The following is a 23,017-nucleotide window of genomic DNA, read 5'->3' on the forward strand; positions in this document are numbered from 1 at the left end:
TTTTACATCATCATTCTTCTTTCAAGGGTCACTCTTCTGCGTAAATCAATTCTTTAATTCTTGTATATGTGTGTTGAATATTCATTCATTGTAATCAATTGTATATATTCACTGAACATTCATTCGTTCTGAAAGTCTCTCAACTCGCAACTATACCTTTCCTGAAATTTTCATGGATTATGTGATATTATTGTATAGATAAGAGGATTTGGTTCATTGGTCCTGTATTTAAGCAATAGATTGAAATAGTGTATCAAGTAATCATTTTCAAAATTCGAGAATCAATTTAATGAAATCCCGATTAATATGCTAACAGATAATAGAGAGAGATATACTAACACGAGAAAATATTGGGTAAAATAGAGAGAATAACAGTAAAAGTTTTGGAATTAGAATTTATCAAATATTAATGTGGTTGTTAAATCACATATGAATATGTGGGATTACATCCGCAACATTTTTAATTCCAATTCTATAAAAATTATGTAACAAATTAAACGTTTCCGAGAAAATTCAAATTTTTGAACAGTCAGCAGCACAAGCAAAAATGTGAAGTATATTTTGATAGCATATTAATTGGAATTTTGTACAATTTATTATTTTGTATTTAATAGCAATTGGATGATTTACTGCAATCTCACGTTTTTCTATATTCAATTTCATAATTGTTGAATGAAGTAATTCGTTTCATTGAAGTAACAGTGTTGAGAACGCTCTTCATTCAATTACAGAAAAATAATAAAGGAAGCTCAAAGTTTCAATGTTCTATCTTCAATTTTATAATTGTTGAATGAAGTAATTCGTTTCATTGAAGTAACAGTGTTGAGAACGCTCTTCATTCAATTACAGAAAAATAATAAAGGAAGCTCAAAGTTCCAATGTTCTAGAATTTGTGAAAAAGTTTCAGTATTTGAAGAGTGTGATGGTTAGAAGATGACTTCAAAGCCTTCAATCTCAAGTAAACGTTATCCTTTTTAAAAAATCGTTTAATTATATTTTTAACAACGAATAAATTATTCAAACAGTTATCTGAATAAATTTGATTTGAATATATGAGCATCAATATTGAATGATGCACATCAAAACATATCAAACACTATATTTATACTATATTTATAAAGAGAGCTTTAATTTTAATAATGATTTTCCAAGAAATCATTATTGGCTAATTTGAAGTCTATACTAATGGCATTATTCAATATCTTCTATAGAGTCGATTACATATCCAAACCAATTGCAAAAAAAAGCTTTACTTGTGTACAGCATTAGTTTTAAAAACAACCAATGTACCTAGAATACATTGTATTTAATCTTGTATTCTAGGTACATTGAGAAACAACCATACACGTATTGTAAAATAAATGTCAAATAATTGTATAGCATTTCTGTGCAATGTAAATTATTAATAGAATTGAAAAGTTATTGCATAATTGTTTTATAAATTATTATAAATGATTTGAAAATATTATTGAAAATAAACTCAGCAATGAAATAATATTGAATGTGTGTTTCATTTTAGTTCATAGTTTTAGCCTACAGGAGAATTTTCAAGTCAGCTTTGTAAACTAATAACATAGAAAGTATCTACAAATTATACTGTATAAGGAAATTGGAAAGTTGACAAGCTTAATAACTTGGTTTTCAATCCAATATTCGATCTCTAAAAAAAATATGATGTGGCGCACTCACACAACTTTCCTTGCCGTTATGAAAATTGACCAACTGAAGCTAGTGTTCACGCGCATCTCTCAAGTCTACTATTCAAAGATCCTAGCCAGCTGGTGATAGAACAATAACGCTGCAGACACAAATGAAGTCTGTTATCTCTTCATAGTGAATGATTTAATAGAAACAACACTTGCCAACAGTTTGCAAATTGAATAATCTTATTTTCTCGAACTTCGAGCTTATTTCCAATTTTAGGTGAAAATGTTACAGAACAATAATTGTAGAGATTTTTATGCTCATTCTTTTCCACTTGAAATTTTTTGTTTAAATTGTATCTGAAGCCTGATAATTGGGAATCTAAAATCAAACTTTGCATAAATGGGGCGGAGCTCCTGAAATTTTTACAGATATGGGACTTGTGGCAGTTGATAGAGCTTATCAATGACTATTTTAGGTAAAAATTTAATCAAAATCGTTGGAGCCGTTTTTGAGAAAATCGCGAAAAACCCTGTTTTTGACAACATTTTCGCCATTTTAACCGCCATCTTGGATTGTATTTGATCGAAATTGTTCGTGTCGGATCCTTATAGTGTAAGGACCTTAAGTTCCAAATTTCAAGTCATTCCGTTAATTGGGAGATGAGATATCGTGTACATAGACGCACATACACTCATACACACACACACACACAAAACACTTTTTTGGACTCAGGGGACCTTGAAACGTATAGAAATTTGGGTTCCTCAATTTTTTTTCGGAAAGCAATACTAATAAGAACTAACAATAATGAAATATTGTTATTATTTCATTTCAAAGATAATGATAAATACAATAAAATAATTCATTAAGCTTGAGCTTGAATTGATTAATTTATCTCAACAATTTGGATTTAAATATTTTAGAAAAAAATTAAAATAACGCTTATCATCACATAGCAATAACTGAAATCAATTCAAACAGTATCTACACTTGAATCTAATCAAACTTTTGAATTTATTCAAAACAGTATGTATAACAAACAGTATCTCAGTGACTCGAGATATTACAGTTACCTTATATTGATAGTTATCAATATTATTGAATCATAATACACGAATTATTTATGAATATCGATACTATTCAGAAGTAGTATACTCCAAGTTTGCAATTATCAATCATTATATACATCATATAATAAAATCATGATTCCATAGGTCATTGATTTGAATAATTCCAGTCAGGTATTCGATATATCAATCTATAGGCGGAGATAAAAAAATTAATTCTCTTTGTGCATAAAGATATGAAAGTTTTTTCTATTTAATTTTTGCAATCCATCATGAACTGCGATCATCACTTCACTTAGAACAAGAGAAGCCTGTACTTCTATTCATTCTTCATTCGAATTCTTCTATTATGATGAGTCGATTTCTGTAATTGTATGGGAAATGCACCATGATGTAGTGGACAAGAGGGTATAAGTAGTTAAAGACAATAAATCTTCAGTCTATCAATATCAATTCCAGAGATGAATGAATAACAAGCAATCTAACATGGGAAAAAGATTTTAGGGACTATTGAAGAAAAATGATAATAGTTAAGAAAAGATCAGAAAATTTTTATTAAACCAAGTGATATAATATAATAAATTGTTTGAAATTTATTTCCATATTAATCTTTACGCAATACCATTCTATCCTCCTTGATGCCATCTTTGGTGATGATGTTAATGTGAACACCATCTCCAGTGTAGAAGTCACGCTCGGCAGCCGCAATGAACGAGTCCTTCACCAGATTCAGCGCTCTTTCCATTGAAACCGGACCAAGCTCCATGTTCTGCATGTTTTTCAACCCAATCTATCAAAACATTATTTCGCCATTAGTTAGCTTTATCATAGAAAACCAGGCAATTTATTCTTTGTAGCTTTGAATATCAAACCAAGGAAGCAGCAGTATTGATTACTAATTCAGCAATACACGAAACGATTACCAAAGAGATCCAGGGGGAACTGAACGTGTGTACCAGCCGCTTCCAGACGGCTAGCACACAAGCTTAGGTTTGTCTGTCCAGGTGAACCTCTTTTGTGAACCTTCAGGCTGTTCGGCACACTTTTTTCATTATTTGAATTGTATAATCTTTTTCAATATAATTTATTGTTAAGATCATTATAAGAGTGAGAAAAAGTGGCAACTGAAATTTTCAAGTGGTCCAATAAGCGAGTTATGGGTTGTTGAAGTGCTGAATTTCCATATTCCGTTTTCTTTCCAGATCATAAACGGTTTCGACTATATTTTTAGAACTTCTCTTAAAACTTAAAAAAATGTATTTTTCCAAACTAAAACATTTTATTCCCCATATCGTTCATAAATAAAAATGTAACATTTTTGTAGATTCGATAACTTGTTTATTTTGTCATTAATCGCGAAAAAACACATATTAGAACAAAGCCAATGATATTCTGAATGTAATAAAAAACTCCAATGGAGAATTCGAAACCGTTTATGATCTGTAAAGAAAACGGAGTTTAGCACTTCAACAACCCATAACTCGCTTATTGGACCACTTAAAAATTTCAATTGCCACTATTTCTCACTCGTATAATGATCTTAACAATAAATTATATTGAAAAAGACTATCCAATTCAAATAATGAAAAAAGTGTGCCGAACAGCCTTAAAGTGTATGGCTGACCTTCAAAATCACCTCTAATTTGTAGTTTCGACATTATTATGGGTAAGAACTAAAATCATACAGAAAATATTTGAAATCATCTATGTCTATGTCACAGGATGTAAAAAATTATTATTTCAATAAGTATAGAATAAGCAATGATCTTAATACTGCAAATCAAATGTTGAATTATGCAATCACTGAAAACAGAGCTCTAGTCTTAAGGCTATGCAAAGGCAATAAAATACTTTCTACTGTTGATATTTTAGACAGTTTTTCGATTTTTATACTATCAAAGAGAAAAAAAATTTTTAGGAAAAAGGTTTTTCTCCAATCATTACTTTTCGAGATATGAGCACATAAAGTAAATATTTTTGGACAGATAATTTCAAATTCGGTGAGAGATAAATTCATGAAATTTGAGGATAGATTCAACAATGTATTGTTGATTGAATAGAACAAAAATTTTCTGAAAATATAAATTTTTGAGAAAGTTATTCAATTTACTAAAAATTATTTTTGGTAAATTGAATCTCTCAAAAATTGATATTTTCAGAAAATGTTTGTTCTATTCAATCAACAATATAATGAAGAATATATCCTCAAAATTTCATGGATTCAAGTCTTACCGAATTCGTCCCAAAAATTTGCACTTTATACACTCATATCTCAAAAAGTAATTCGGAAAGAACATCTTTCTGAGAAACCTTTTTACTTTGTTAGCTTGATCTTATACATATTGAAAAACTTGCAGAAATATCAAAAGTAGAAGGTTTTTTTTAGCCTTTGCACAGCTTTAAAATAAGTCTTTTTAATGGAGATAACTGGAGAACAACCATTTTGCATCTTCCACGAAATTACATTTACAATAAGTTACAAATTTGCAATTTATTGATAATAGTCCAGTCAAATGGTCGTTTCTCAGGAAACAGCCCCGAAAGAATATTTCTCGACGGTTATATATGTATTTTGGGGCGCTGAATTCGAATCTGAAATTTGCTGACAAGCCAGAGGGCGGCTTCACCCCCAAAACCCCCAAAATTTCAGACTTTTTTCAATTTTCCCATTTTATCTCACGAACCTTGAGTTTCTCAAGAAAAATCATTCTTGAAAAAATTAAGGAGAATAAAATATCCAATAAATTGAGTCGTCGCGCAGGACTCTACCATTATTATTGACCGAAGATCCTAAATAAATGCTGCAAATCACCCCGAAGACCTCTGCTACTGCAGACATTGACAACAGGGCTAACAGCTAGATGGAAATTCGATGAGAACTACTATCCAAAAATTAGTTGCCAGCCCGGGAATCGAACCCGGTACCTCAGGCTAGTCAGGAATGCTTGCCCTTACACCAAACTGACAATCTCTGGATAGCAGCGCTCATTTGATACGAAGCCATAGCGGCCAACTAGTTACAGATGGAATTAAATAGAGAATGCATTTATTCAAATTTTTGGATAGTAGTTCTCATCGAATTTCCATCTAGCTATTAGCCCTGTTGTCAATGTCTGCAGTAGCAGAGGTCTTCGGGGTGATTTGCAGCATTTATTTAGGATTTTCGTTCAATAATAATCATATATTAATTAGCATTTGAATAAATGCATTCTCTATTTAATTCCATCTGTAACTAGTTGGCCGCTATGGCTTCGTATCAAATGAGCGCTGCTATCCAGAGATTGTCAGTTTGGTGTAAAGGCAAGCATTCCTGACTAGCAATTGGGAGGTACCGGGTTCGATTCCCGGGCTGGCAACTAATTTTTGGATAGTAGTTCTCATCGAATTTCCATCTAGCTGTTAGCCCTGTTGTCAATGTCTGCAGTAGCAGAGGTCTTCGGGGTGATTAGCAGCATTTATTTAGGATTTTCGTTCAATAATAATTATATATTAATTAGCATTTGAATGAATGCATTCTCTATTTAATTCCATCTGGACTCTACCATTTTTGGTTCCGGAGCTACGGATTTTCAAAAAGGGGCATTTTTAAGGGGTTTTCAAAATTATGCAAACCTACCACTTCTACCCTATACAACATGAATATTTCTCTAGTATAGATAAAAAACCACACATCACGTGAAAGACCAATTCATTATGAACAGGATTCCTTAGGAATTTTCGAATTTAGTAGTGGGGGAGGGGGAATATTACAAAAATACATATTTCGGCTGAAATCATCTCACGCGGGCTATTTTCTATGAGAATCACCCGTTAGAAACATTTAATTTCAGTATTTCCTAGTGGGGGGTACGTCATAAGGATACGTCAAGGATCAAAACTTTAAACACTTATAACTTTTGACAGAATGATCAGATCTCCTCGTACTACCTACATCTCATTCTTCTCAGCTCGTCAAGGCGGTTCAAAATCATGTATCATAATTGAAATTTGATGAAAAAAAAAACACTTTTAGTGTATTTAGCCCTTATTTAAATACACAGAAAAATGGCCAATGTTTTATATTCAAAACGGTGTATCTCGGAAACCCGGAATGATAAAAAATGGTACTTGGTCTTGATTTGAAGAACAGAATCTCCTCTTTCATGTGAGGTAAATGAATTGTGTAAAAATATAATCGTGAGGTAAGATACGTTTGATTGAAAAAATCAAGAAATTTGCGATATTTTCCTCATATTTACAGTCTAGACAGTTTTTCTATAATAAACAGTCATGCAAAATGATTTTATGAATATAAAAAATTGGCCATTTTTCTGTGTATTTAAATAAGGGCTAAATACACTAAAAGTGTTTTTTTTTCATCAAATTTCAATTATGATACATGATTTTGAACCGCCTTGACGAGCTGAGAAGAATGAGATGTAGGTAGTACGAGGAGCTCTGATTATTCTGTCAAAAGTTATAAGTGTTTAAAGTTTTGATCCTTGACGTATCCTTATGACGTACCCCCCACTAGGAAATACTGAAATTAAATGTTTCTAACGGGTGATTCTCATAGAAAATAGCCCGCGTGAGATGATTTCAGCCGAAATATGTATTTTTGTAATATTCCCCCTCCCCCACTACTAAATTCGAAAATTCCTAAGGAATCCTGTTCATAATGAATTGGTCTTTCACGTGATGTGTGGTTTTTTATCTATACTAGAGAAATATTCATGTTGTATAGGGTAGAAGTGGTAGGTTTGCATAATTTTGAAAACCCCTTAAAAATGCCCCTTTTTTGAAAATCCGTAGCTCCGGAACCAAAAATGGTAGAATCCTGCGCGACGACTCAATTTATTGGACATCTTATTCTCCTTAATTTTGCCGAGAATGATTTTTCTTGAAAAACTCAAGGTTCATGAGATAAAATGGGAAAATTGGAAAAAGTTCGAAATTTTGGGGGTTTTGGGGGTGAAGCCGCCCTCTGGCGTGTCAGCAAATTTTAGATTCGAATTCAGCGCCCCAAAATACAAATAGAACCGTCAAGAAAAATTCTTTCGGGGCTGTTTCCTGAAAAACGACCATTTGACTGGACTTTGAAAGTAGGCTACTTGTAAGTCAATCTTCTTTCATGATGAGAATTAATACTTTATTCTATCAACATATTCTTCTGAAATCAATAAATTCAAGCTGCAATCTACCTACTTAATGACAATGCATACCGTAGTTTGTGAGCACAAGTATCGAATAGTTTTTTATTTGTTTTTGGAATTTTATTCAAATAGAATAGTTGACTAGGATTAATTTCAAGTTGAAGCATAATACTTGGTGAATTATTTTGTTACTTCTCGACTAACAGTATCAATTTCATTAAAATCAATAACAATTGAATTAATTATTAAGATTTAATATAGATTCATAGGTTTATTAGATTTATTTAGATTGAAAATGTCCTAGAAACCGGGCACTAAGCTGCAAAGTTACCTGATTATCGAGCAACGGTTGAAGGAAAGCTCCAGCCGAACCTCCGGCAACATAGTGGGTTTTCTCGCAGTGACCGACCGGGTCGTAGCTGTGCAGAATGCCTTTGCCATCGGCGTCCAGGCCGGCCACAATGTTGGACACGTAGTAGGGGAAGAAACGCCGGTTGTACAGCACTGTCGACAACATTTGGCCCACAGCTAGTGACGACATCTCTTTGTTATGCTCGTGCAAGTACATCTGTGCAAATGGAAAATATTCTCATATGTAGGCCTACACCAAAATCAATTCGTAGAAAATAGAAAAATATTTCTCAAATTTATTTACCAATATAGTATTAGAACTATAACTGAAATTGTGGAACTTCACCAATATTAAAACTGATTATCATGCTGGATATCCTATCATTTTACGACTGAAGAAATGAAATGAAAGAAATATAAGCTATTTTTATAAATTATATTCTTAGTAAATCATCTTTAACGATACTACCTAAACATACGACCATTTAAGAGACAGAAAAAATGTGACGACAACCGACAACCAATCCCACATCCATCTAATTTCTAATGGAATCTACATAAATATTTAAATCATATAATCAAATACTAGATGGTTATTTTTGTAGTGGATGATATGCCTATATGAGCACTAGGCTTAACTTAATGGGAAGGTCGAAGATGATAGATGTGTAGCCCTCATTTGAGCCACTACTAACTTGAAAAAAGATCAGCCAAAGATGTTTTTATTAAAGTGATACTTTTTTAAACCATTGAATTTCTCAGCGATGACAAGGTGCGATTCAAAATTGTTATTTTACTAGCTCTACAGCCCAGGGTGGGCTTTCGCTTTCTCCACAACCTTCCTCCAAGCCTATCTGTCTTCAATTAATCTTCTTCATCCTTATTAAATCATATCTGATCTCATACTTCCATTGTATTCTCGGTCTTCACCTTTTCCTTTTCGAGTGAAGCTTTTCTTTAATCACTATTTTTTGCATTCTGTTGTCATTCATCCTTTAAACATGTCCGAACCATCTCAGTCCTCAGATAAGGACCCTTGGCATGTAAACCCCGTTCAAGGACAATTCCCCAGTCAGCTGACTGCAGTGAAGACAACAAAAGTAACAAGTAAGTATTGTGATGTACTTGTTGGGGAATTACTATCGCCGCCAAGATTAAGTCGACACACATATAACGAATCTTGTACTGAGTCCCCAGTATTGAGGTTAGGAATTTGAAAATGCGTGCGTGGACGCAAAGCGAACACCAGACTGACTGAGTCACTACAAGATTCGATACAATCGTCTGAATCGCGGGAGGCATAAACACTCGCTCACCCTTGATTCTTCTTATGACTGATTGTATAATGATAAAATTTCAGATGCAGTGTAGCGGTCGCTAAACACTGAGTACGGAGATCTTAAAACTATTACCTGTGCTGAAACAGCATACAAAATCATACAGGTCGAGCAAAAACCCCGAAGTAGATGATCTACGGGACTGCGTGTCTAATAAGTTCCGAAGGATTAAGATAGGGTACTGAGGACCAGAGACCGTTCGGAATAAACTTTGAGAACAGAGTCTTGTCGGGCTTTATGCTCTATTGTAGGAAATTATATTATCTCCAGCTGCATCTGCCATACAGTAGAAAAATTCGCTCCCAAGCCGAAGTTGGTCACAGATAAAAGCTGATATATGAGCAGGTAAGGACAGAGAATAGGTAATCTCGATCTGACCCCACACACTATATCCATTTAGATCTGTTCCAATATCCAGGTTGAATAAATTATTTCAATGATCGTACTTGATCGGTTCTTGATAATACAGAACGTGTCAGACACAATAATTGACAGGCTTAAGAAATAATCGAACTCAGAAGACGAATTGACAAAGTGGAAATATAATATAATAAAATATATAATTTGACAGTGCAGATTTAAAGCTTGAATTACAGATTGAAAATAGTTTAAATAATTCTTTGGAAAAATGCGTAGTACAAAACGGAACTCTTATCTTATACTCAGCTGTTGATAAGTGAGCCTTATCGCTCGGGTACCAACTGTTTGTTTGGCAAACCTTCTATTTTTATAGGGGTAATTATAATTTTTACAGTTCATTCTCTCCTTTCATGAGACTTACTCAAAAGAATCATCACAGTATCTTTGCTTTTATTTTATAAAGCGTTATGGCCTCTTATTAATTTTTCAAATTCAGCATTGGTTCTCCTTAATCTCCACTCTTCTCCTCCTCTAACGGGACCATGAATTTTTCTTAACACCTTTCGTTCGAATACACTCAAGTTATTGTCTTCGTTAGTGAGTAAAATTAGTAGAATTGATGGTGATGTTGTGAAATCTCTCCATAATAAGAAAACAAAGATATTGTCAAATTTCACTAAAAATTTATTAAAAACTTTGAAAAACAGAACCATGGTTTCACGCAGTTAACCAACGCATCATCAGCTGTACTAAGGAATGAGGATACAGAAACATTCTTAACCTTATCTTAGTAGTCTAGAGCTCCTAAATAATTGGGTGGCAATAACTAAAGTAATGAAAGTAATGAATATTATACATGATATCAAAATACATACACCTTTGTAATTATTTTCTAGGTAGAATTAAATTTTCTTTCAGTAAAAGGGATGATTTTTTTTATGACCTCTCTATACAGCTGGTCTGTTACTCTGTCTCTGACTTGGAGACGTCTTTGGTATTTGGCTTGACAATCTATAGGCTATTTGAGAAAAAATTTACTTGAAAGGTTATATTTGAAACCTTTCAAAAATTACAGCAAAATAAAGTTTAACACAAATTTCAATGATAATAATGAGTTGAATTCCAATGTCCTAAATTCAATACAACAGTCCTATATTGGTTATATTATATTATGTACCAGGTGTATATATTTTGATATCATGTATAATATTCATTACTTTAGTTATTGCCACCCAATTATTTAGGAGCTCTAGACTACTAAGATTAGGTTAAGAATGTTTCTGTATCCTCATTCCTCAGTACAGCTGATGATGCGTTGGTTAACTACGTAAAACCATGGTTCTGTTTTAAAGTTTTTAATAAATTTTTAGTGAAATTTGACAATATCTTTGTTTTCTTATTATTCATTAGTGAAAGTCCACGATTCAGAGCCGTTTGTAACTACAGATCTTATAAGTGACTCATAAATTCCAAGTTTGATACTTCTACTGATGAGCTTGTTCTTTAAAAGCTACATGTTGTTGTGATAACTTATGCTCTATTTCCAGTAATATTTTCTGTTTAATAATGGAACTAATCATATTTTGGTAATCAAATAACTGGAATTTTTTACTCCCTATTTAAACTTCCTATTATCGATCCTATTCAGATTATTTAATGACGTAGAGATATTAATAATTTTGTAAACAGTAATGTAGTGTAGTATATAGTGATGTGGATCGGGAATATTCCCAGAGGGAAGGAACTTATGATTTGGCAATATTTCCGAGGGCAAGAAATTTTGGGAATTTATGGGAACTCAAGGGAATTTATAAAATTGCTCTATAAATGATTGAAATTGATCAATCCCACTCATATTTTACATCAATATAATCAATAAATTATCATTCTATTTAATATTGATAAAGCTCAGCCACATTTCACATTGATAAAAATCAATAAATCATCATTCTTTGAGCTGAGCCTGTTTTTGCTCACTCACTCACTGTCTTTTAAATACTCGTAAAGTCCAGTCTATGAAATATTACAGAGGGAAAATGTTGGCACAATTTTGACCCCGTAGCTCTTTTAATGGTAGTAAGGGGGGTAAACATATCAAAAGTCCTCACTCCCACCCCCTGTGCTAAGGTGGTGGGGGGTGGTTTGAAAGTGCCATATTTTGTTTTTTGCATATATCTTTAAAAATATGCAACTCTCGAAAATTTTCGTCGAACACAATCATAATATTAAAGCTCAAAAATTATCCTACAAGTTTCATTTCCAACATTTTTCCATATCTCTCATAGTTTTCTAGGCTATGAGCTCTCTAAGGTATCACTTTTTTAAGAAAACCCCTTCCTACTCCGATATTTTCATCTTTTTGGCCTTTTAACTTTTCAACGATTCATTGAAAAATCCGTGCTAATCATGGGCTCATACAGCATTATACTCTCTTCAATTTCATCTATGGTCTCATTATTTCATGCATCTCCCAACGATTGTTGCAGCTGTTATAGTGTTGAGTGTGAAATCTTCAGTTTAACAACAATAGATCAATATTGTCAGGGAAATTGGGAGGGAATGTTTGGAACACAATATTTGTTTTCGCAGCTTTGTTTGAACTAGTTAGAAGGTGAACATAGGCTATCAAAAGTCCTCATCCCTACTCCTTGAGCTTGAGGGATGAGGGTAGTTTAGTAGTTGCATTTTTTCATTTCTGGCTGACACGCAACAATGCATTTCAGCGACATGGCTAGCTGAGTAAAAATGAAGCTAGATAAATTTCCTACAAGTTTTGAACAGTAAGAGTTTTGTGATATATTCTGTAGTTTTCGAGATATTCACTTTTAAAAGTGTAAAATCTTTAAAAAGATAGTTATTCTTCCAACTTTTTGCACGTTCAGGGCATTACTCAACAACAATGCATCGAAAAATGTATTTTTTTCACACAGGGGGTAGGAGTGAGGACTTTTAATATGATTACTCCCTTACTATCCTTGAAGAAGAGCTACGGGGTCAAAAATTGTGTTCCAAAATTTTCCTTCTATAATCTTTCATTGACTGGACTATACGCGTATTTAAAAGACAGTGAGTTGTAGAGCATTCAATTCTCTTCAATTTAATGTATTATTTCATCATTTTATGCTTCCCATCAATTTTTATAGCAGTTTTAGTGTTCTTTGTGGTAGGAGTGAGGACTTTTTATATGCTTACCCCCTCACTATCCTTGAAAGGACTGCGAGGTCAAAAATTGGGTTCCAAACTTTTCCATCTATATCTTTTTGAGCATTAGTCATCGTTGCCTGGACTAATATCTTATTACAAGTTAAGTGAGCCTCAATGACTCTTGAAAGGTTGTGAGCTGTGGATTTTTTTTTTAATATTGAATTAAACTCGAGTATGCTCCTCGTTTTAGTTTAAGCCTATTTTGCTGTATTTTATAATTTCTAATTTTTGGATTTATATTCTACTCTAATATTTATTTAGGGAGTCAATTATTCTTTGCGGAGAAATAAATTCAATAAAATCATGCAATGACAGTTAAATTACACTCAATACTTTGTTGACTTTGTATACCTGATTTACAGGCATTTCTTAGTAGCCTAAGTAAAAAAATGTATTGAACTTGTAAGACATGAAAGTAGCATGATAATAGTGGTGCAATTGAATGATTTATTGAGTGCTCATTTCTCCTTTCTGTTTATGAACTTCAAATCACTGTTTTCTTTGAACTTACTACAGTTTATAAGTTATTTATCCTTATATTTCTTAAATAAATCTGTTGTATGACAGGTGATTGAGACCTTGTGTAACAAAAAACGTCTTTTCCGGTCATTTTTTATGAGAGAAATCATAAATTTCGTTAAGTTCCCATAAATTCCCGGGAATTTATGATTTTTCGGAATATTTCCTTTAAATTCCCTGGGAATATTTCCTCGATCTTAAATTCCCGGGAATTTTACATTACTAGTAGTATAACAACATAGTAGTTTTTGAATTTGTTATTACTGTTACTAGTCTCCAAACAAACTCATTCCAATTCAAAACCTGTGTAGTCCAAGTTATTAAAAACCTTTATTAAAAACCTTTCTTATGGTATTGAATACTTATGTCGTGTTTACTCTCATTCCTATTAAAATTTTAATAACTTGATATTGTAAAATGAATACGATACTAAAGCCAGACAAGTTTAGTGTGGATCCAAACTTATCAACTGCAAGCAAGGAATGGACACATTGGCACAAAACTTTTCAGAACTTTATTACCAGTATCGCACCACAATCATCAGACTCTGAAAAGCTCAAAACCCTTATAAACTTCATCACTCCAGATATTTATGAGTACATAAGCAAAAGTGGTACGTATAACAATTCTATATCTACTTTAAAGACAATCTATGTAAAACCCGTAAATGAAATATTTTCAAGACATAAACTATCTGCACGTCAACAATAGCCTGATGAGACTATTGATCAATATCTTCATGCCTTAAAACTATTAAGTAAGGACTGTGAGTTTAAAGCTGTGACAGCTGAAAGAAATAGGGATGATTATATCCGTAACACATTTATTGCTGGAATGAAGTCTCCTACAATTCGCCAGCGTTTACTGTAGAATGTTGCATAACACTAGAAGAGGCATATAGTCAAGCCAGATCCCTGGAACTTGCATATGAACAATCATTAGCTTTCCAATCTTCATCCCAACAAAATGCAACTTCTTCCCAAAATACTCAAGCAAGCAATCAGAATGCTGATTAGACATCACATAATTTAGAAAACTGTTTATTAGCTGCTGCTAATGAAAAATGCTATTTTTGTGGTAATGTGATACATCCTCGGGTCAGCTGCCCAGCTAAAAATACAATTTGTCATAATTGTGGAAAACAGGGGCACTTTGCTAAGGTCTGCAGGTCGATTAAATTACAAAACCAAACAATCAAAAAATCTAAAAATATTATGAACTCTATTGACCTAGCAGCTTCGCCCGGAGGATTGACAAAGAGTACAGTACAAGTTGCCCTGGTTAATGGAAAATCTGTCTCTGATTTGATAGATACAGGGAGTTCTCTGAGTTTTATAAACAATTCTACTGCTCTTAACCTAGGTCTTCCTATAAGACCAGGTAGGGGTACTGTATCAATGGCGACTACATCAATCACATCCAATATAACAGGACAATTCTTAGTAGATCTTGTCATTCTTGATCACTGTTACAAACAAGCAAATCTTTCGGTCTTACCAGAGCTTTGTGCGGATATAATTGTTGAACATGATATTTTAAAAAAACTATGAAAGTATTAAAGTAGTTTTTGGTGGAAAAAAGCCACAATTAACCGTATGTAGCGTGGCAGCCTCAACTGTAGAATCGGTGTCATTGTTTTCTAATTTAAAACCGGAATGTAAACCTATTGCAATCAAATATCATCGACACAGTACGGATGATTTGAAGTTTATTGAAAATGAAGTAATTAAAATGCTTAAAGACGATGTTATAGAGCCTAGCATTTCTCCATGGAGAGCTCAAGCGTTAGTGGTTACAAACGAAAATCATAGGAAAAGAATGGTCATTGATTACTGCAAAACTATAAATCGTTTTACATCACTGGATGCTTACCCACTACCAAGAATCGATGATATTGTAAACAAAGTTGCAAATTATGAGTTTTTCTCATATCGACTTGAAAAGTACCACCAAATTACGATAAGGAAAGAAGAAAAGCACTACACAGCATTTAAGGCATGTGGTCAACTCTACCAGTTTAAACGCATTCCGTTTGGGGTCACTAATGGAGAAGCAGTGTTCCAACGTGTAATTGACCAAGTTATACGGTCTGAACAGCTACAAGACACTTATGCGTACCTTGATGATGTTACAATCTGTGGCAAAACACAGGAACAACACGATATAAACTTGAAAAGTTTATCAAAGCTGCAAACAAATACAACCTAACTATCAATAATGAGAAGTCTTCATTTTCATTGAAATCGATCAACTTGTTGGGCTATCATATATCTAACCAAACTATCAAGCCTGACCCCAGCCGATTGGAACCCCTGAAAAATTTACCTTCGCCTAGAGACACTGCATCGCTGAGGAGGACCCTTGGTATGTTTTCACATTATGCATCACTAATACCAGATTATGCCGCTAAGGTGATTCCTCTTTCCCTTGTCTAAAGCAGGGTTACAACCGTTTGAAACTATAAAAAGTGAAATAATTGGATCTGTAGTGAGCTGCATTGACCCTGAATCACAATTCATTGTGGAAACTGATGCATCTGAGATCACCATTGCTGCTACTTTGACTCAATCAAACCGTTCAGTTGCATTCTTCTCAAGGATACTTTCACCAGCAGAACAAAGACATTCAAGTGTTGAGAAAGAAGCACAATCCATTGAAGAAGCACTGCAAAAATGGCATCACTACTTGGTTGGCAAACATTTCAAGCTTACTGATCAGAGGTCGGTAGCTTTTATGTTTAATAACAACCGTCGTGGTAAAGTGAAAAATGAAAAGATAATGAGGTGGAAACTGGAACTGTTTTCATTACGATATTGTATATATAGACCTGGCAAAGATAATATGGCTGCTGATGCTCTTTCTAGAGTATGTTCTTCAATCCAAAATCAGGAAAATCTATTAGTTGATTTACATGAGTCTCTATACCACCCAGGCGCCACTGGGTTCGGAGTAAAAACTAACCATACTCAATTGATGAAATCAGAAGCATAACAAACTCCTGCAAAGTGTGTGCTGCTGTCAAGTCCAAATTCTTCAAACACAAAGGGACTCTGATTAAAGCCACTTCTGCATTTGAACGGCTAAATATCGATTTCAAAAGCCCTCTGCCTTCATCAAGTCGAAATCGGTATCTATTGGTAATAGTAGATGAGTTTAACGTTTCCTTTTGCTTTCCCATGTCCAGACATGTCATCATCTACAGTTAAATCAAAACTGAAAACCCTGTTTTCTACGTTTGGGGTTCCTAGTTACATACATTCAGACAGAGGAACATCATTTATGAGTCAAGACTTGAAAAATTACCTAAACTCGCATGGAATTGCAACTAGCAGAACCACTGCTTACAACCCAGCAGGTAATGGACAGGTTGAAAGATATAATGGTATTCTATGGAAAACGATTGAGCTAGCATTGAAATCACTTAATTTAGAAATAAATCAATTGGAGTCAGTTTTATAAGATGCTCTTAGCTCAACAAGAACATTACTTTGCACAGCCACAAATCAAACTCCTCATGAGCGTATGTTCTTACACCCACGTAGATCTGGAAACAATGATGTTTCAGCTCCTTCTTGGCTTCTCAATTCTGGCCCTGTCTATTTAAAAAAATGCAATCGAACATCTAAATATGAGCCACTTGTTGAAGAGGTCCAACTTCTACATGGAAATGCTGAGTATTGACATGTAAAGCTACCTGGTGGAAGAAAAAACACAGTATCAACACGTCATCTTGCTCCGGTTGGAGAGTACGAAAACAGAGATCACGAAGAACAGATTCTAAAAATGATGAAAATTCTTAATTACCAACTTCCCAACCTGAACTTGCATACTTCCATAATCCTCAAGCAACCCAAAACCAAGAAAACGAAACTAGTACTACTGCCGAGAGCTTACAATCTAACCAAGAGACTACTGGACAAAAAAACCAAAATACATATCCAAGAAGAAGTTTTAGAAATAGAAGACCTCCTTATTATTTGAATGATAACATTCATTAACTCTTTGGGGGGAAGAATGTAGTATCTTCTATACTTATAAAATTCTTATCTCACTGATCACGATTTCTGGAAAACTACTGGATGGATTGCAACAAAACTTGGAATATATCTTCCTTAAACGTCCTAGGTGCTCACTAAGAAATCTTTTGGCTCTATTTCAACTCTAAAGGTGGTTTTTAAGGGTTTAAAGTTCGTATTTTAGCATGTATATTCTTCTTCTCCCAATCTCTTAATTATAATAGAAATGTCCATATCATATGTTATTATAGATCTATAATCTAGAGAGAGTACCTCTTCAAAACAGTTGTTGACTACTGGCAACTAAATTAATAATTTTGTCAGGTTGGCATCAAGTTGAGATGACTTCATTAGGTTGGCACCAAGTTGAAGAACTAATTAAAATGCATTTATCGAGAACAAATTGATTGGGCACTGCTGCTTCAATCGGAGCTATACCTTGGAGTATAGATAATTTTTATTTTTCATAAAACAAACGTTTATGACTGGAGTTGCTTCAATCAATTCATCCTATTCTATCAAGACTAATTTTGTTTGTATATCCGACATCGAGAAAACTGCTTAAACAGTTACGATTAAATTTTAATAATTCAGTATGATAAATGGAGGGTATTTTTAAAACTTCAGAAGTGTCCGTTGTGGAATCTATTTGTAAAGAAATTCGGCCAAAACATAACTTGGGCGAAAGAAAGGGGTTATTTATCAGAACGGCCTAATAGCTGTTGTTGCTTTTCCTAATGTAAAAACATCTTCCATAGAAGTAAGGCGCTTTTCCCATGAATCAATCATTCCCAAACACTGATTGTTTTTTCTAAAAATATTAGAGAATATGCATAATAGTTCGTTGACTGTCAGTATTCCTCATTAATAGCATCAATGCTCCCCATTAAAGCAATGCTGACACATTTATGTGAATCTTACTATAATTTGGTCACTTTGAATCAGATGAAGATAATAATGTTGAAGATCGCTACTGTTTCAATTTCAATCATGTTTGACATTTTTGCTTTTGATGCCAGCTGTTATTATTATGTGAAATAAGCTCTCATTGAATGAAATCATAATCATTGAAGTCAATTATACCATAGAGAAACAATAGTGTAAACAACTTATGCTATTGTTTCTCTATGATTATACTAAGAAAGCAATTTCTGTTTGAATATGTGTGTTTGTGGATATGTATGTATGTCGGATGGATCTCGAAACGGCTTTAACGATTTCTATTTAATCAGTGGGTTTGCGACAATAAAACATTATTTTGGAACAGGTCTCAACTCTGGGAAAATTCGCTGAAGTTCCTTGAGAGAGGATTATTGGTCCCTCAAGTAGCAGCTGATCAGAAAAAAGTTTCCATAATCTGTTGAAAACGTCAGAGAGTATGTGCAAATGGAAAAGATTACAATAGCTGTAGTTGTGTCAACAAATTTGGCGACCTAATTAATTTAAAACATTACAGTATTCATGGAACATCTGGAAGAATAGATTCAGAAAGTGACCGGATTTTTTATTAAATCAGGAATATAGTGGGTTTGCGAAAAAAAAATTATTATGGAACAGGTCTCAACTGTGGGAAAACTCGCTGAAGTGCATTGAGAAAGGATTATTGGTCCCTCAAGTAGCAAAAAAAGTTTTCCATAGTCTGTTGAAAACGTAAGAGAGTATGAGCAAATGAAAAAGATTATAATAGCTGTAGTTGAGTTACCAATTTGGCGACCTTATTATAAAACATTGCACTATTCTTGGAACATCTGGTATAATAGGTTCAGAAAGTGACAGGATGATAGCAAAAGAAATTTATAATCGATCTCTCCAAACATATGGTAGATGAATGTAATGTTCATTGTGAGGTGATAGAAATGCGACTAATTTCTTCAGCTTCTGTTGTATTGGTTCCTCTGTCTATGTTTGTACGCAGCCATGGCCTTGAGAGAGCCAGTTGCACTGTTAATTCCAATTCTGGACCAAATACCACGATAACCAATGAGAGAAGCTATCTATTAAAAAAGCCCTGCTCTGATCAATTCTCATGAAATTTAATCCTGATTGAAATTGAACATGGTTTTGTGCTACTGGGCCTGATATTTTCATGTTTCAAAATCAGCTGAAAACTGAATCGAAAAAAACATAAAATTCCATCAGCTGCTCCCATTTCCCTTCATGATGTCATTAAATGACACAAGACAAACCTATTGATATTGATAGATTACAAGTAAATACTAAAGTTGTCAATTTGGATAGAAATAAAATTAAGTTAAATGTTAGTTTACATCCAAATTTTCATCCCTAAGCTTTTGGTTTCAAGCTAAGATCAGAAAATAATCATATAATGGTAGTCAATAATCAAAGTGAATGAACTCTATTCAGATTTATGCTAATTCACATTCAAATGATCCCACTTCAATATTTATGATAGTAAAGTTTATGACATGAGAAATCAGCCACAATAAATGTTATAGCCTACTAGCTGTTATGAATGCACTCTTACGTATGAATGGACTTCCATGGAAGAAAGAATCAGTGGATTGGCAGCTTTTACACTTTTGGATAAGTAAAACGGGAAGTAAGCGACAGGCTATGCCAAAAATTCCAGAATAAGCAAGAGATTCATGGATACCAGAGTCATCAAATTCCGAATCAACTTAATTTGGAATTTAATCTTCAACTGCATCAAGCAAAAACAAAAATAACATGATCACTGCTAATTTGATAACTGTCAACGGGAAATATTAAATGCAAATGAATAAAGTCGAGGTTGACTCTTGAACCCCGCCCAATATTCTACAAAGTTCGCTGCAATTGGACTACTATTCTACAGAGCACTTCCAACACATCAATGATTAATCAAATGATTTGACACAATAGTTTTCATGCCAAGTTGTGGCCTAATCTCAAAAACGATTATAACAATATTGGTAGAATTTAGATTATAAATGGTTCACAAAAATAATCTTATCTTTCAATTCCTGTAGCGAAGCACGGGTGCCCCGCTAGTAACAACATAACTTATGTTTTTGAATTTGTTATTACTGTTACTAAGTCTTCAAACAAATTCATTCCAATTCAAAACCTGTATAGTTCAAGTTATTAAAAACCTTTCTAAAGGTGTTGAATACTTGTGTAGTGTTTACTCTCATTCCTAATACAAGTAAATTAAACACTCACCTGCATTCTAGCTTGCATCAAATGAGCCAGAGATAATGCGTCACACCAGCAGCCTGTGCAACCCAAAACTGTTTTACTGGAAAGCCTGAAAAGCTTAGTTTGGTTTCGTGTCTCTATTGAGTAGCCAGTGCTCAAACGGGTATCGCTTCCAATGATGGCAAAGTCTTCACCAGCTATAGCCACAACAGTTCTAGAAATAGAAGAGACATATTATAATAGTGATTCTGAGGGTACAGGTCCGTATCTGGTGTATGTATTATTGATAGTAAAAGTACCATCAAATCAAACATTTGATCAGAACCTAAAATGTTCTGTTAAATGCTTAAAAGTATAAAGGTAGTTTGGGTTTTTGCTTTTAAATGTCAATATTTTGATAATATTTGAAACAGAGTATGGTTATCATCGTATACAGATGCTACGTTTCATATTTTATTTTTAATATCAATAAGAAACTATCCCCGATTTTGATACGTAGGCCTATTTATTCAATACCGTAGCAAGAAAACCAAGGAATCAAAATAATCTAACCTATCATTTCCAAGAGCTAAATAATATCAATAAGTAAGGAATTAGCAATTAGTTTCTAAAAGTATTTTTTAACAGGTGATATATTTATTTTTCTATATTTATAAATTTAATGGTATCATTTATTCATTTTCAGGTTACTAATAAGAGCTGTGGTTTGGTAGTTCCATAAACTTTGTAACTTTTATCACAAATTATCCAGTTCCTTTAATTTACCAAAAAAAGTTTAAATAAGACTAAGCAGATGAAAAAATATGAATTTGATATATAAATATAACAATTAACTTAAATTAATTACGGTTTACGCGAGTAAAATATTCTTACCCTCCATTGTCTTCATAAGGACTGAAATGGAGCTGAGTAGGTCTTGCACCATAATAGTTATTACTTAAAACTTCCATTGAAAATGTATAGCACTTTTTAGACAAATTGAATAAATACTATACCAATAGTACGTAAGCAATGCGTTGATACAAGCAAAATGATAATAAATTTATTGAAATCAACAGTGCTTGAGTTTCTGAATGACTTCTGCCAGAGTGCCAGCTGTACCATAACCTCAAACTTGCTAGCTAGCGGCGATTCAGCGAATCATGTTTATTGCCAACCCTCATGATCAAATAGACTATTTGTTTGGATATTATCAATAGTAGAAGCATAAAATCATTCATGGTTTATTATAAGACTCTTTGAATTCATTTTTATTAGACAAAATCATAAAACTAAAATTATATTAAAGTCGGATTTTTAGTAGAACGAATCAGAGTGGCCGACGACAGAACACGTCAACGACAAACTGGTACAGTATAAATTTCTACCAATACTTGGACATTGGGTTATTATGGCAGTGCAGAAAGATAGGAGAGAAAACGTTTGCAAGTCTCTCCATTTCGCCACTGAGTGTACGTAGCTGTTACTCAATTCATCCCATTAAATTTGATTTATTCATAATTATAATTTCCTTGATAAAATAATCAATTTAGTGTCAAATTAATCAAGAATATATATTTTTTCATATAATTTGACTAAAAAATTTGCTTCCATAACTGAGATCAGATAGGCGAGGCTCGCTGTAGAACTGCTCCTTTCTACTGCGCAAGCGTAGTATCTGTTTGAGTAACCACAAAGTAGGAGGAATACTCTTCTCTGTGGATAGACCGAAGTATAATACTAGTAGTTCAGTGAACAGTAGACCTCGCGCAGTTTATAAACCACAGCCTCCTCATATACTGTCCATCAGAGTAAATTCTATCCTGTCGTGTAGTGTCAGCAAGATATCGGTGTAGAAACGGCTAATGGCTGTTCGGGTTGGTGTATCAAAAATGCTAACATCAAAAGCTAATCTCCTTCAAGACATACTGGCAACAGGACAGCCCGAGTTCAAAGCAGAGAAAATTTGAGAGCCAATACTATGGTATTTTAGTTATTTATTGCATGCAATCAATAGTTCATTTAATAGTGCATAAAAATTGCATTCAATGAGGCATGCAATCAATAGTCTACACAGCTGCTGATTTCTTTCCCAAGTTACATTGAGATATAATGCGTCATTGCATGCAATTTATTATAATCCACTCGACAGCTGATTTATGATGGATAGTTCTATAGTCTGATTTTTACATTGATATATTGGCTTACGAAGGAGGCTACTTTTTCCTTTTATATTATCCTTGGAATTTCCAAAAACCTTGTATATA

General features: G+C 33.5%; 1 protein-coding gene across 1 annotated transcript; it reads right to left on the bottom strand.

Annotated features, from left to right (window-relative positions):
- Positions 1-3,243: 3,243 nt before the first annotated feature.
- LOC120348937 (proteasome subunit beta type-1-like) lies at positions 3,244-22,141 on the bottom strand. Its single transcript, XM_039444107.1, has 4 exons — positions 21,645-22,141; positions 20,796-20,985; positions 8,178-8,414; positions 3,244-3,504 (listed from the first exon to the last, which is right to left on the bottom strand). The coding sequence occupies exons 1-4, from the start codon at positions 21,719-21,721 to the stop codon at positions 3,319-3,321; spliced, it is 690 nt and encodes a 229-aa protein (XP_039300041.1). The 5' UTR covers positions 21,722-22,141; the 3' UTR covers positions 3,244-3,318.
- Between the last annotated feature and the right edge of the window lie 876 nt (positions 22,142-23,017).

This window comes from Nilaparvata lugens, unplaced genomic scaffold (assembly GCF_014356525.2).
Source record: "Nilaparvata lugens isolate BPH unplaced genomic scaffold, ASM1435652v1 scaffold2806, whole genome shotgun sequence".
NCBI lineage: Eukaryota > Metazoa > Arthropoda > Insecta > Hemiptera > Delphacidae > Nilaparvata > Nilaparvata lugens.